The sequence below is a fragment of the Falco punctatus genome (genome assembly GCF_963210335.1).
Source record: "Falco punctatus genome assembly, chromosome: 1".
In the NCBI taxonomy this organism is placed as follows: Eukaryota; Metazoa; Chordata; class Aves; order Falconiformes; family Falconidae; genus Falco; species Falco punctatus.
The window spans coordinates 39,333,949-39,346,725 of record NC_137580.1 but is presented as its reverse complement, the minus strand read 5'-3'; the positions used below and the strand labels follow the sequence as shown (position 1 = coordinate 39,346,725).

The window sequence follows — 12,777 nt, the reverse complement described above, 5'->3', positions numbered from 1 at the left end:
CTTCTTGTTCTCCTTAGTCCTCACCCAGTGAAACCCATCACTGCTGCGGTGCAAGAGGTCTCCAGTGAGAAGAAGCAGCAGCACAGGTCCAGTCTGACGACTGCTCTGAGCAATGGCCTGGAGAAGCTGAAGACTGTCACCACAAGCAGTGTCCAGCCTGTGGCCCTGTCCTCTCAGCCGGAGAAAACAGACTCAAAGAAGTTAAAGGTAGGAACCTGCCACTGAGGTGAGAGCTGCGTTCCCACCTGCTTGAGATGGTCTGTAGTTGGTGACAGAAGTGCAGAAAACTGCCGTTGGAGGATGTGGAATGGGTTCCTGCCACAGTGTGAGCAGAACCATGTGTATTAATACTGACATCCTGAATCCTGGTTGCCCAGCCTCCTGCTGGCCTCCCTTCCTGCATGACCTGATCTTTGGACCTTCTCATTATTCTCCTATTGCTTGCCTTGATTTGGGGTTTTTATTGTACAGTGTGTGAGTGAATGCCTGGTTATCCACAAGACGTGAAAGGTGGAGGATGTGATAGCTCCCTGATTGAAGGCCTGAAGTGGTTTTTTTCTCCTGGCAGAGGCAGAGGGAAAGTGCTTCCTGGAGCCTTGCTCAAATGCTGCTTGCCTGGCTGTATTTCAAATGCTGGTGTGTTGAGGCATGCCAAATACCTGCGTGGTATGTCTGAGGGCACGGTCTCATGAGGTGCCTTCTCCTTCCCTTTGTCTACTGCCACTCTGTTTGCCTGACTTGACATGTAAAATGCTGCTGCTGGGGTTCATCTGAGTGGAAGGACAAGCATGAGCTTGGTGCACCCAGAAAGCCCTTTGTGGTGCCGCAGGTAGTTCAGGTTGTGGGTTACAAGCATTTAAACTTTCCTGGGCCAAGGTCTGTCTGGGGCCTGCTCCCCTGTGCTGCTCCAGCCTGTCTGGCAGCCCCAGCTCTGCTGGGAGACCTGACTCCCCCAGGGCTCTCGTCCTCTGGGGGCTCCTGGAGGGTTTTTTGGCTCTCAGTTCTCCTCTTCTGCCATCATCCAGGCCTGCGGCTGGAGGACTGGGGAAGGGGAAAGCCCCAGAAAAGGGGGAGTAGCTAATGGCAGGCCTCATTATGCCAGGCTAAAGGGCTCTGTTGTGCCCATGCCCTTAGCTTTTAGCTGTTGGGGGAGAGAGGTTTGACACAGTCTTTGTGGAAGCTTTTGTAAATGGTTCACTCAGCTGGTAGAAGTGCTCCGTGGTCACCTCTAGCCATAAGGAGGAGGCTGGATGTCTGGGCAGCTGTTTTGTCTCCAGTATTTTTGGGTGACTGCATGGCTTGTGGGAAAGCTGCTTTGTAAAGACAGGACTTGAGAGCTGCACAATGTCTCAGGCTCATCAGGTCAGATCTGAAAAGAAGACAAACACAGAAAATGTGGTTGCTTTGGTTGTTGCTGCATCTTGCAGATGCTAAAGGGAGCAGCAGTTTTGACTCACTGAATGTTCCTCTTGGTTTCTACCACAGGATCCCACCATACTGGACCAGTCAGCCAAGTATTATCACTTGACCCATGATGAACTCATCCAGCTCCTGCTGCAGAGAGAGAAGGAGCTGAGCAAGAAGGAGGAGCACATCCATGAACTAGAGAACTACATTGACCAGCTGCTGGTACGCATCATGGAACAGTCTCCCACGCTCCTCCAGATCCCACTGGGGGAAAGCAAGACCAAGTAACCTCTCCCCAGAGACCAGCCTCACTTGCCTAGAGCACTTCTCCAATAAACACGCTGCAAACGTCCCTGCACCCCCGGCTCCTCTTACAAGAGGGCTCCAGTGGCTTCTGTTCACCGAGTTTAGCAGGAAAGGTTATCTGCTCCTTCCCAGCCCAAGCTTATCCCAGCTCTGGCTCCAGGGAGCTATAGGGTGATAGGCTGTCATCCACCCTATGGGGAGGAGCAGAGCCCTCCACCTGAGGCCAATGCCTCCTTAGGTTCCTGTCATTGTGACCAAGTGGCATCTTTTCAGGCACTCGTCCTGCCAATGCTTTAAGTGGTCCACAGACATTTGAGAACTGGAAACCAACCACCTTGCCCATGTCTTCATCCTGCTACTGCTGCTCTTCTGCCCACACTCTTCCATATCTCTTTTCTCTGAAGTGGTGTACCCTGGCTGAGGGATGGTGTTAAATTGGTTGATGACATCAGGGATGCTTAAACTGAGCAAGGCTCTACCAGCATGTTACTGTTCGCTGAGCAGGCTCAGCAGGGCAGTGAGGGGAAGGGACTACTATTGGATGCCTCTTTCCCTTCTTTCCCCCTGTGTTGTACCCCCAAATGAAGGGTCCCCATCTGAAGAGCTATCTCCAATTTGTGCCGGTACCTGACCATGTGGGAGATGCTACACAAAGTGACAGTGCTGGAGTTGGAGGCTGTAAAGGACTCAAGGCGACATCACTGCCTGACCGTGAGCGGTGTTGGTTCCTTTGCTGCCTGCACACAGAGTCACGATGCTGCCTCAGTTACCCAGCTCAAAACTGAACTCGCAGTATGGAAGAAGGGCCAGTGCTGGTTTGTGCACCAGTAACACTGCAGGAGATCTTCTGGCACACCACCCAACCTGTCACTGGGCTGTCTGGCACCAGTGTGCCCTGGGGGGACTCCTGTATGCATAAACCACAGCTGAATTTTCTACTCAGTATTATGCTTCCCCCTTTCCTGCATCCACAGGAGTTCCTTTCCACTGGCTGCCCACCACCACTGACTTTGTGTTGTCTTTCTCAATGCAACAGGAAGATGCCATCGGGACCGAAGCTCGTGTGCAGAGAAGGATGTCTGACTGCCTGGCCACCTCTATGCATGACATCCTGCTAGGTCAGGTGTAGAGAGCTTCACAAGCATCGTGGCCTCTACCACTTGCAATAAAGCTCACTACCGTCAGGCATCCATCAAACACCCTCTGTCAAAGCTAGCTATTCAGTAATCGCTGCAGACCCCCTTCAAGCCAGCATTAGTACCAAACACCGCTCGAATTGTATTGCATCTACATGCCAGCGTCAGATCTCTGGCAGCTTGGGCGCACCCTTAGGCATTGTAGGCCAGCGCTCTCAGGAGTTGAATGCTTCTTGCTGATGTTCAGTGACTGTCTAAAAGCCTCCAAGTTATGCAGTTTAAAAACCATAGATGGTGTTAGCCTGAGGTTGGTGAGTGATGCTCCTGGCCACTCTGCAGTACAGTGCAGCTTTTGATTTGGAGATGCTATGGAAGGGTGTAGGAAGAAGGTTGCTCCCTCTCTTGTTCTGCCAGGATTTGGGCTAGAGAAGGTGCCTCTGCAGGTGGAGGGTCAGTTGGTGTGGAATTTGAGCGTCTTGACATGTAAGGCATGTTCTCTCTCCTGCACATCTCCTTGCCAAAGTTACTGGATTCTTTTAAAACCTTCATATTCTTTTCTGCTTACTTGCTTCAATGTATATATGAGTTTGAAAAATCGTGCCTTTTGCAATAGGACAGTAGCAGTTTCCTACCAAAAAAGGCTCTGAAATCCAGTTCTTAGTTCAACGCAACCCATCTTGGGCAGCTTTCTTTTCTGTTTGCCTGCTAATTTGAACTAGGTGAATTTCTTTGTAAACACAGGCAGCACAGCCTTTCCACCCTGTGCACAGGTTGCTTTTGGTCTTTAGCAGTTCTGTCAGCTCACGTCACATGGGAAGTAGAGGTATTAAGAGATGACACTTTGGGGAGAGCAGGCCAAAATGTTCCAAAATACAGCTGGATAAAGACATGCTCCAAGTCTGAGACTGGAGAAGCAGGCTGTTGGGGTAGGAGCTATGGGGAGAAAAGGAGATCTGGTGTCGCTGTCATTGACAGTGGTCCGATCTAGCCTGTAGACCATCATATAAGGAGGAGGTTTTGTTACCTGGGAAGATACTGGCCATGAGCCTTTTGTTCCCACCTGCCTTTGCCCCTAGCAGGAAATAATCTGGGGTTTTGCCCTTCTCTACCTGCATCTTTACGTTCCTCTTCCCTGTGTAAGTCTCAGGTGTGGGGACTTTGTTTCTGGTGTAAGAAACACATGAAGGTCTGAGGGGAAGGTGTTTCTCCCATTTTAGAAAGTACCAGAAACCTTTCTCTGCCTATATAATCAAAAGATCCCATGGCCTGAGAACTAGATTCCCTTTCTGGGTGCCTGTCTCTCATGGAGAAGCTCTCGCTGTTACCTGAAGGTGGGCAGGGAGGCATTGCGGACAGCTAGAAGGCAGTCTGGTGTCACAAGAGTGGCGTGGCGTGGCATGAGAAGGAGGGCTGGGCAAAGGGGCAGCCGCACCAACGGGCAGGGGCACTGAGCGTTGAAGGCTTACGTCTCACAGGTGCTAATAAGGGGGAGAGCCAAAATCTCACATGAGAGCCAGGGGCCTAGGCTGGCTTTCCACTTCCTGAAAAATTTCTGCTTCCTGGGACTTGGGCCCCAGTAGCGATTGGCGTTGTAGGTGCTCCCCACACACAAGTGCCAATGTTTATAAGGATCTTGCTGTACCTCCTCCCTCTTCCATCGAGTTTCACCACCTCCCTAATTCCCTCTCTGCCTTAGTCAGCTCTGCCTTTTTTTTTTCTCCAAAGCTTGAATGTTATGCACTTGAATATGTAAAGTTAATCTCAGAGCTATGGCAGGCTGTATCTGGTGTACGGCCTTTTCAGCAATACGTGCTTCCTCCCATCACCTGCCTCTGTTGCGGTGGAGCAGCACAGTCCCCGAACTGCCTTCTGCCATGGGAGCCTGTGCCATCTCGGGGGAGGCTGGAGCAAGCGAAGCTAAAACACTCTTCTTGCCGTGACTTTATGATAGCGGAGTGTCTCCAAAGGCTGAAGCAGGGGTATGGCACGCATACCTTGGCATCACATGTGAGACAGAGGCTACGGCAAAAAAAAAATGGTGATGACAGCAGAGGCTGCCCTGATCTTTTGTGCCTGTCCTTGAGCGTTTAGAAGTCCAGAGGTGTCTACAAATGACAATGTGTGCTTAGGAAAAGGCAACTTAAAGATGCTTCTGTCTTTGTTCTCTGTTTCTCTGCCCCACTGTCCTGCAAATGTGTGGGTTTTTTCCCCACGCACAATTTTTATTCCCTGCATAAGAGAAGCAAGCTTTGTCACACCACACAGCAGCACTAAGCTGGAGTCTGTATAATTTTTTTGTTAAAACCTCTTAAGTTACCAGGGGAAAATGGTTTTGAGGACCTAGATATTTTCTCGTTGGGAAGGGGTGAGAGGAAGAAGCTGGGGAAACGTTCTCAAGTTTTTCATGTACCAAATATCCATATTTAGTGATTTATTTGCAAAAACAGGGAGGTGAGCGGCACTTTGGTCTGTGTGCAGCGTAACACTCCGAGGTCTGTTGCTCTTTGCTGAACCGGGAAAAAAAAAAAAAGAGTTTTGATGGGCCAGCAGCAGCTTTTCACTGGTTCTGTTTTAAACACGGCCCTAACAAGGCCTCCGTGTTCTTGCCTCCTGGTCTGTCTGTCTCTCCTTGCTCAAGCTGTTTCACAAGGTCTTCTGCAGGGTGCTGTTGCTCACAGCTGTGCTCTGCCTTTGTTGTCAGCCCACAGCTGGGTTTCTTGCTTTTAAAGAACTCTGGCCAAGTGATTTATTTTTGCCTTGACTGGCTCTTCTGGCCCAGAGTCACGGGCCAGGAGAACCACAGAGGTGTGTCCTTAAACTGGAACAAACCTGAAGGGATGTGGATACTGAAGTGTCATGTAGACTCAGCCTTACGACTTGTCTGTGAAGAAACCGCTGTGTGTTTTGTGTTATAAACGCGGGGTGGAAAAACATCCCAAAATGGGAGAGGTAAGCACTGGGGGTTTTGGAGTTGTTGATTTCCCCGTGCAGGAAGGGGTTCTGTGTGTTTCATGTTTTAATAGTTGCAACTAATGTTTATAAAGAGCTTGTTATTTACGTTTTAAGCACTTTAAAAAAAATAATAAAAGTTGTTCAAGCTGTTCCTAGATACTTCTGCTTTATTGACAACAGCGTCTGTGCTGATAGCATTTGGACAGTGAGTGACATTTATCTGTTTATTTTCTGAAGTAGGATGATGGTGTCCAACTTCTCCAGCAGCTTTTCCAGCATTGTTAACAGTCCCCACGCTTCCACCAGCATGCGGTGGCTGCTGGGGGTGGAAGTGTTGCATCTTTGCCTTGAGTTCCTCCCTGAATATTGCTCCTGCCTCAGCTGATTTGTGCACCCAAAGGGTTTAAGCTCCTCTGAGCTTTCTTACTCGTGCTTTACTGTCGTGTTGTGTGCTGAGCAGCCGCAGGAGCCTGGCTCCCGTGGCCTGGCTGCCCTGGGGGATCAGATATGCTGGCAGCTCCCTTACTGCTCACCGTTGTTGACTTTGCCCCTGTGTAGCATTCCTGAGGATTTGTGGGAAATCAGCAGCTGAGTAGAGGAGAGCTGCAGCATGCTGGAAGAGAGCCTGTAGAGGAGAGCTGCAGCATGCTGGAAGAGAGCCTCGTGTCACAGCTTAGACAGTGGAGAGTTCAGCCTCAGGGTGCCCAGTGAGGACACGCAGCTCCATCAGTGCCACTGCTCACAGGACAGGCAGCTCTCACCTGCTGCTGGTGGGCACAGCACTTTGTGCCTGCCCCTCCGTGCAGACCTTGCCCAGCACAGCCCTGATCCCCAGCCCAGACCTTCGCCTCCAGCTCATCTGCCCTAATCCCAGCCACCTGTTCCACCGCTCTGCTGTTTTCCTTCTCAAGGCCTGCTGCTTTCTTCATTCATGCCTTGTCCCTCAAAAAAAAATTAACTCCCCTTAAGCTTCGATAAATGACTTTGCTGCTCCAACAGAAGAGTTTCGTTAGCTCTAATCCCGGTTTATTTTTCATCCAGCTGGATGCCAGGCCGTTACTGAGCTCAGCACCTGTCAGGGGGGATCATGTTAGCCCTGAGAGCCTGGATGGGCTGGGGGGAGAATGTTTGGCATGCTGCTTTGCAGGATCGGGGTGCTGAACTGTGACCTTCTGAAAGACTATCCTAAGAAAAGCTGGCCTGAGGCAACTGGGCAAGCGTGGGCTTCCCCGGGCTGCGGAGGTGCAGGGTTGTAAGCAGAGCAGCAGCCTTGGGGAGGCTGGGGGCACTGGAGGCTGTCAGCTCAGAAAAAAGGGAGATTTTAAGACCCTAGTCCTGCTATAACAGCCATGCATGATCAGATCTCTCTGCCTGCTTGAAGGCTTAAGCGCAGGCTTGGGAGTGATGCAAATAATTCCCATTGCTGCAAGAACTGGGTTTGCTGTTCAGAGCCTGAGTTTTGCTGCCTGCCACAAGTTTTTCTTAAAATCTGGCTTTACAGATGGAAGCTAATGAGAAGTGTTCCTGTGACTTTCTCCCCAAGCCAGCAGGCAGCCCAGCCCCACATCCAGCTGTCATGTGTGGGGTGGCTGTCTGAGACCCCCAAATCGCCTTCGGTGTGGGGTGTTTTACCTTGGCTGGGCACTGGGTGCCCCCCCAGCCGCTCTGGCTCTGTGACTGCCCTCAGCTGGGCCCAGGGAGATGTAACGGTCAGAGTAGGGTAATAAGAAAGAAAACCAAAACTTAAAAACATCTTCCCCCTGACCCCTCCTGGGCCCAACTCCACTCCGGAATTCTCTCCCTTCTCGCACCTGGTGCAGGGGGACAGGGAGTGGGGTCTGCAATCAGTCCCTCACCACTTCAGGCATGGCCCCCCAGCAGCATGGGTCCCCGGGGGACCACAGGCCCTGCCAGGAGCAGCTCCAGTGCAAGCTGCCTGTGGGTCACAGCCCACTTCGGGCACACCCTGCCCCAGCGTGGGGTCCTACCTGGGCTGTGTGTGTGGGGGTGAGCCGCTCCCCCGGCCGGGCTGGGGGGCACAGCCTGCCTGGCCGAGGGCTGCCCTGCAGGCTGGGGGGCACCTCTGCTCTGGTGCCTGGAGCTGCTCTGGCTTCCTGGGTCCCTGCCCTGGGGGCTTGCGGGGCTGCTGCTCTCCCCCTGGCTCGCTCCTCTCTCCGGCTGCAGTTCCACACTTTTCCCCCCCCATCTTAAATCCGTGCCCCCCCGAGCAATGCCGACTGGCATTGGCTCCCTCCATAGGGCATCAGGGAACCTTCTGGCAGCTTCTTACAGAAACCGCCCTGCAGCCCCCCTGCTATGAAAACCCGGCCATGCAAAGCAAACCCAACATACTCGGTTTCTAGACAAGCTCACTCAACAGCTGGGGTGCTTGTTCCTCCCCCCAAACAAAATGGAAAGAAATGTCATTGTTGACTTAACAGTTGTTGATCTGGAGAAGCACCCCCCCCCTCCTTCTTCCTAAAACCGGGGAAATGCGAGTTGTCAGTCTAAATGGATCTGGTTAGACTGATATCAGCCAAAGAATTGATATTCTTTCTGGTATTTAACCAAAAAAGTGATAGTCTTATGTCACTCCAAATGTGGTTTTAGATAAACAGATTCTCTCCCCTCTGTTGTTACAAAACATTTCGTGTGTCAACATTAGGGATTGTATCAATTATCTGGCTCTAGCTGTGATGGGAGGGAGGGGGATTTCCCTTGTGTAGAAACAGAGGGATTTGGGTTATCATCCATATTTATTGGAAAGATTTTGCTGCGTTGTTAAGTACAGGATGAAACCTTTAGAAAAGGAAGAGTTGCCTTGTAAAGCATTAGTCACAGCAAAATGATTTTATTTTGCCTCTCAAGTAGGGCTCCCAAGTGGTGTTAGACCCTGCCTAGGAGAAACCAAACCCTGCCCTGGTGGCACAGCTGGGCTAGCTGGCACAAGCAGTCCCTAGCCTGCACTGCAGCCACTTTAAAGCAAAGCAAAGCAAACCATTACCAGTACAAGGACCAGTGGGTATGCTCTGGCACGCAGGATTTGTTGTTGGACCAGATCTTTGCTCATCATCTATGTGTTCCTGAGGAGAGTTGTGTTTTCATGCTTGCACGCAAGAAGGCAGGGAGAAGGCAAACAGCAGAGGCAATGCTGGGTGCCAGCAGCCTGTAACCCTGAGGGAGCAGGCTGGTGCAGCACAGGAAGGAACAACTTGATTTTTAAGGAACAAGAAATGAGAAAATGACACTTCTTTGTTCTGGTGGAAACTCCTGCCTTGTAGCAGGGCAAGGGGTAGGTATGTGCACCTTGGTGTGCAGTCTCAGGGTGTGTGTTACAGTGTCTGCCCCCACGGTGGATTAAAGCCCTGGTAAAACATGGTTCACCTCTTCCCACGTAACCCAAGTGACACCACAGGACTCCCGGTCTCAAGAAAACATGGCCAAGGGGCAGGGGCTGTGAGGCAGCGGGCAGCCTGAGACCAGGCAGCAAGGCAGCACCAGGCTCGGGGCATGGCACAAGCTCCCTGCCCTGGCAGCAGCTGGTGGAGCTTCTCACTCACCGAGCAGCCAGCTGTGATGGGGTATGCGCTTTGGTCACAACCAGAGGTATTGTACTTGTGGCAGGCTCTGCACCAGGCCCCTCTGCTGCCCCTTTTCTACCTGAAGCTGCAGAAGATTTGAAATTCAGTGAAGGGGATCAGTGGTGAATTAGCCTAAAAATGGAAACTGGTTTTGCAGATGGAAAGAGAGCGGGGGAAAAAAATCAGCACCATATCCATAAAGCATCCCCACAGCAAAATGTTATGATGTTTTCCCCCTATAGCAAAAAATAAGGGTTTTTTTTATTCAGTTATATTGTTTAATTCCTTCTTAGACAGAAAATCTGTTTCTGACCTGCTCTATAATGTTGGCTTTACTTCTGCTGCGCCAAGCCTTCCTTTTATACCCCGACAGCCCTTCCTGCTTCATCTGCATCTCTAGTCTATTTGCTGGCCCTTTGCTCTTCCTTGGAGAATTGATCCTAATCCTCCAAACAATTTCACCAGCATTTGAAAGGCCAGACACTTCTTACTCCACTGATCTAGAGAACAGGATTCTGGAGATCGCTTTGTATGCACCCCTTCTGCCCCCAACCCCACACAACCTTGCCTTGATCTCCACAAATTGTAACACTGAGGAAGCAGACAAGTAAGTCTCCATCAAAGTAAACTTATTATTGCCAGGTTTCCTATTCTTTATTTTTAATCATGTATTTTAAAGGTCAATAGCAATTGTTAGGCTCCCATCATTGTAAGAATACGTATTTCTGCAAGGAAATTATGAAATTTGAGGTTTTTTTCAGAAGCTTTTGGGCTTTTACCTTTCTACATGTTATTATCTGCTGAAACAATTTCAGAATTAAGGCAAACATCTGCTTTCCATGTCATGTTCCCGCACATCCTCTGTCACAAGTATTCTGACTGTCGTGGTTTCATTTGCATACAAAAAAGGAAGAACATTTTGGAGGAAGTTCCTTGTAGTCAGAAATGTGTGCCCCGAGGTGTATGTGCTTCTACGGCAGGAAAAACGGAGCTCTGTCATCTGGGCATTGCTAGTTGCCTCAGACATCTCTGTTAGTTGCTAAATTCATCTGTTATGTCACAAAAAGGAGAACAGCAAAGGAGCAGCAGGAACTGAGGCAGGGGAAGACTCACATATGCTGTGTGTGGTCCTCGCAGAGCCCTGACGCCTTGTGGGATTACACTGTAAGGGAGCAGTACGGATGCCCCGCTGTACTCAAACCCTTTGGCCGCTCCCTCGGGGCCTCACGCTACCCTCAAGCAGCGGCAGCCTGGACAGAGGGCGCCACCGCTGGCGCAGAGTGGAAGCACGTCGCACAACCCTCCCGCCCTGAGGAAAGCCCCCTCTCCCCAGCTGCCCTCACCTACCTCTGGGGATTCTCCTCAGGGGGCTCGCCTTAGCTTCCCGCCAAACCCCACTTCCCGTCGTGCCCCTGGCCGCGCCCCTCTGCGGACTCTATTTCCCATGACGCCCCGCGCCACTGCTCGCTCCCCATTGGCTGGCGGGGGGCCTCGATCCCGCCGCTCGGACTCCGCCTCCCGTGAGGCGCCGGGCGCCGGCGGACTGCACGTCCCGGCATGCCCCGCGGGAGCTGCGGTGGGCCGCGGCCAATGAGGGCGGTGGCGCCGCAAGGGGCGGGCCCGGCGCCGGGGGAGGCTGTTTAAAGTGGCGCCTGCGGCGCGCGAAGGGAATGGCGGAGCCGGCGGACTATCCCCCGTTCCAGCTGGGGAAGCCCCGCTTCGAGCAGGTACCGCCGGTGGAGGGAGGGGGACGGGACGGGACAGGACAGGGAGCGGCGGCGGGAGCTGCCCCCACTCCGCCTCCCCGCCGCGGATGGCATCGTGTGCCCCCCTGCCCTCCCCCCCTTTTCGCCGCTGTGAGGCGAGACCCCCTGCTCCTCTGCCCCCGCCCTCCCCCGGGACGGCGCGCTGATTGGTGCGCAGCCCCCCTGCGGTTGGGCGGCACAGCTGTCACTCAGAGCCACCGCCCTCCGCCTCGCGGCGGCGCCCGCGGCGGGCGGTGATTGGCGCGTCCCGCCGTGCCCCTGTGGCTCGGGGCGGGGTATGTGTGTGGGGTGTGAAGGGCCGGGACGGTGGGTTCGAGCCGCTCCTTGGGCAGTAGGGCTGGGTCGGGGTCCCGGTGCCAGCGCTCGGCGCGGCCTCGTCCTTCCCTTCTCCCCGGTGGCATGGTGCGAGGGCTGGGCCCCGCCCCGGCGTGGCGGCGAGCCTGAGGTCGCGGGGATGTGAGGAGCTGCCCCGGGAGGGAGCAGGGCCTGCAGGGCAGGGTGGTGGGTGGTGGTGGTGGTGGTGGGGACTGGTGGGTGTAAGGGCAAGGGCTGCACCCGAGTGGGCGCTTTGGCCCCCTCACAACGGGCTGGCCATGCTGCGGGTTCATGTGGCCGCCTCCGTGATGTTGAGGTGGTGGTTAGGCAGGGGCTGACACGAAGTGGAGTCGTGTGGGGTGTCTGAGGTGGCTGCTGAGGAAGCATGGCTCGCAATGACCGGTGAGGTGAGGAAGCGGCAGCTGTGCTGCCGGGCCTGGTACCTACTGATGAGGGAATGGTGAGGAAGGGCTGTGGCCTACAGCAGCTGTGCCCCAGTGAGGAGAGCAGGTGCAGGGCTCTAAGCAGCTCATCCCTGCTGCTGCCTTCCACAGCCTCCCTTTGCAAGTGCTCACAGGGTCCCTGCCATTGCACAGCTGATATGGACTGCTCTTGGTTCTCGTGGAGCTGTGTCAGGCTGACAAAAAGTTTGTAAAACCTCCTTCAGTTGCTTTTCAGCAGGGCAGGACTCCTCTGGAGAAGAATAAGCCATTGCAATTACCAAATCAGGAATGAGTAGCAAAGTCTGCTCATTAATAGGTGTGTGTCCCCCCTTGCTGCTGGGGCAATCTCCAAGGAGACTCTTTTCCCACCATTCATGCAAAATCTGTACGGGACTGCTGTTTGCCAACCATCTGACTTGCTAATTGCAGCTTGCAGAGCTTGGCTTGACCAAAGCCACCCATTTGGGTTGCTGAGAAGTCCAGTTGTTGATTTTCCCTGGGGGGGGCAGCTCTCAGGTGGTGGAGCTATGTGCCTTTCCCCCCACTGCCTTATCCCTCTATGGGAGGTCATGGGGGAACCTCCTTGGAGTGACAGTTTCCTCGCAGCAAGGAAGGGGTGACTTCCCGGTGCTGGGAGCCTGCTCAGCTGCGTTAGCTGAAGGATGCTCAGGCTGGGGAGATGGAGCTTTTTAATAAGGAGAGGAGGAGGAGGAGACGCTACTCCCTTCTAGACACCACAGATGATTCGAGGCACACTTGGCAGCGAGTCAGGCACAGAATCGGTGCGTTCTGTTCATTAAGGAGCGACTGTCACTTGTAGCAACATTTAGAAAATGTTTCGAGGGGTATGGCAGGATGTTAATGATTGCGT

General features: G+C 53.0%; 2 protein-coding genes and 2 long non-coding RNA genes across 8 annotated transcripts in view; 2 read left to right on the top strand and 2 right to left on the bottom strand.

The window, feature by feature from the left end:
* Window positions 1-5,956, top strand: part of RAB11FIP5 (RAB11 family interacting protein 5) — a 46,418-nt gene extending 40,462 nt beyond the window's left edge. For all 3 annotated transcript variants that reach the window (XM_080379527.1, XM_080379529.1, XM_080379528.1), the window contains exons 5-6: window positions 18-207; window positions 1,486-5,956. In XM_080379527.1, the coding sequence (XP_080235653.1) occupies window positions 18-207; window positions 1,486-1,695 (400 nt within the window). In that variant the 3' untranslated portion in view covers window positions 1,696-5,956. The remainder of the gene's footprint in view (window positions 1-17; window positions 208-1,485) is intronic.
* LOC308060656 lies at window positions 1,008-1,556 on the bottom strand. The gene is made up of 2 exons (XR_013926821.1): window positions 1,458-1,556; window positions 1,008-1,369 (listed from the first exon to the last, which is right to left on the bottom strand). It is a non-coding gene; the product is annotated as an uncharacterized lncRNA (long non-coding RNA).
* LOC308060652 lies at window positions 5,280-8,933 on the bottom strand. Its single transcript, XR_013926820.1, has 2 exons — window positions 8,806-8,933; window positions 5,280-6,414 (listed from the first exon to the last, which is right to left on the bottom strand). It is a non-coding gene; the product is annotated as an uncharacterized lncRNA (long non-coding RNA).
* Window positions 8,934-10,921: 1,988 nt separating this feature from the next.
* Window positions 10,922-12,777, top strand: part of SFXN5 (sideroflexin 5) — a 134,537-nt gene continuing 132,681 nt past the window's right edge. For all 3 annotated transcript variants that reach the window (XR_013926818.1, XM_080379600.1, XM_080379599.1), the window contains exon 1: window positions 10,922-11,109. Coding sequence is in view for 2 of the 3 variants with exons in the window: in XM_080379600.1 (XP_080235726.1) it covers window positions 11,053-11,109 (57 nt within the window). In the remaining variant the exon portion in view is untranslated. The remainder of the gene's footprint in view (window positions 11,110-12,777) is intronic.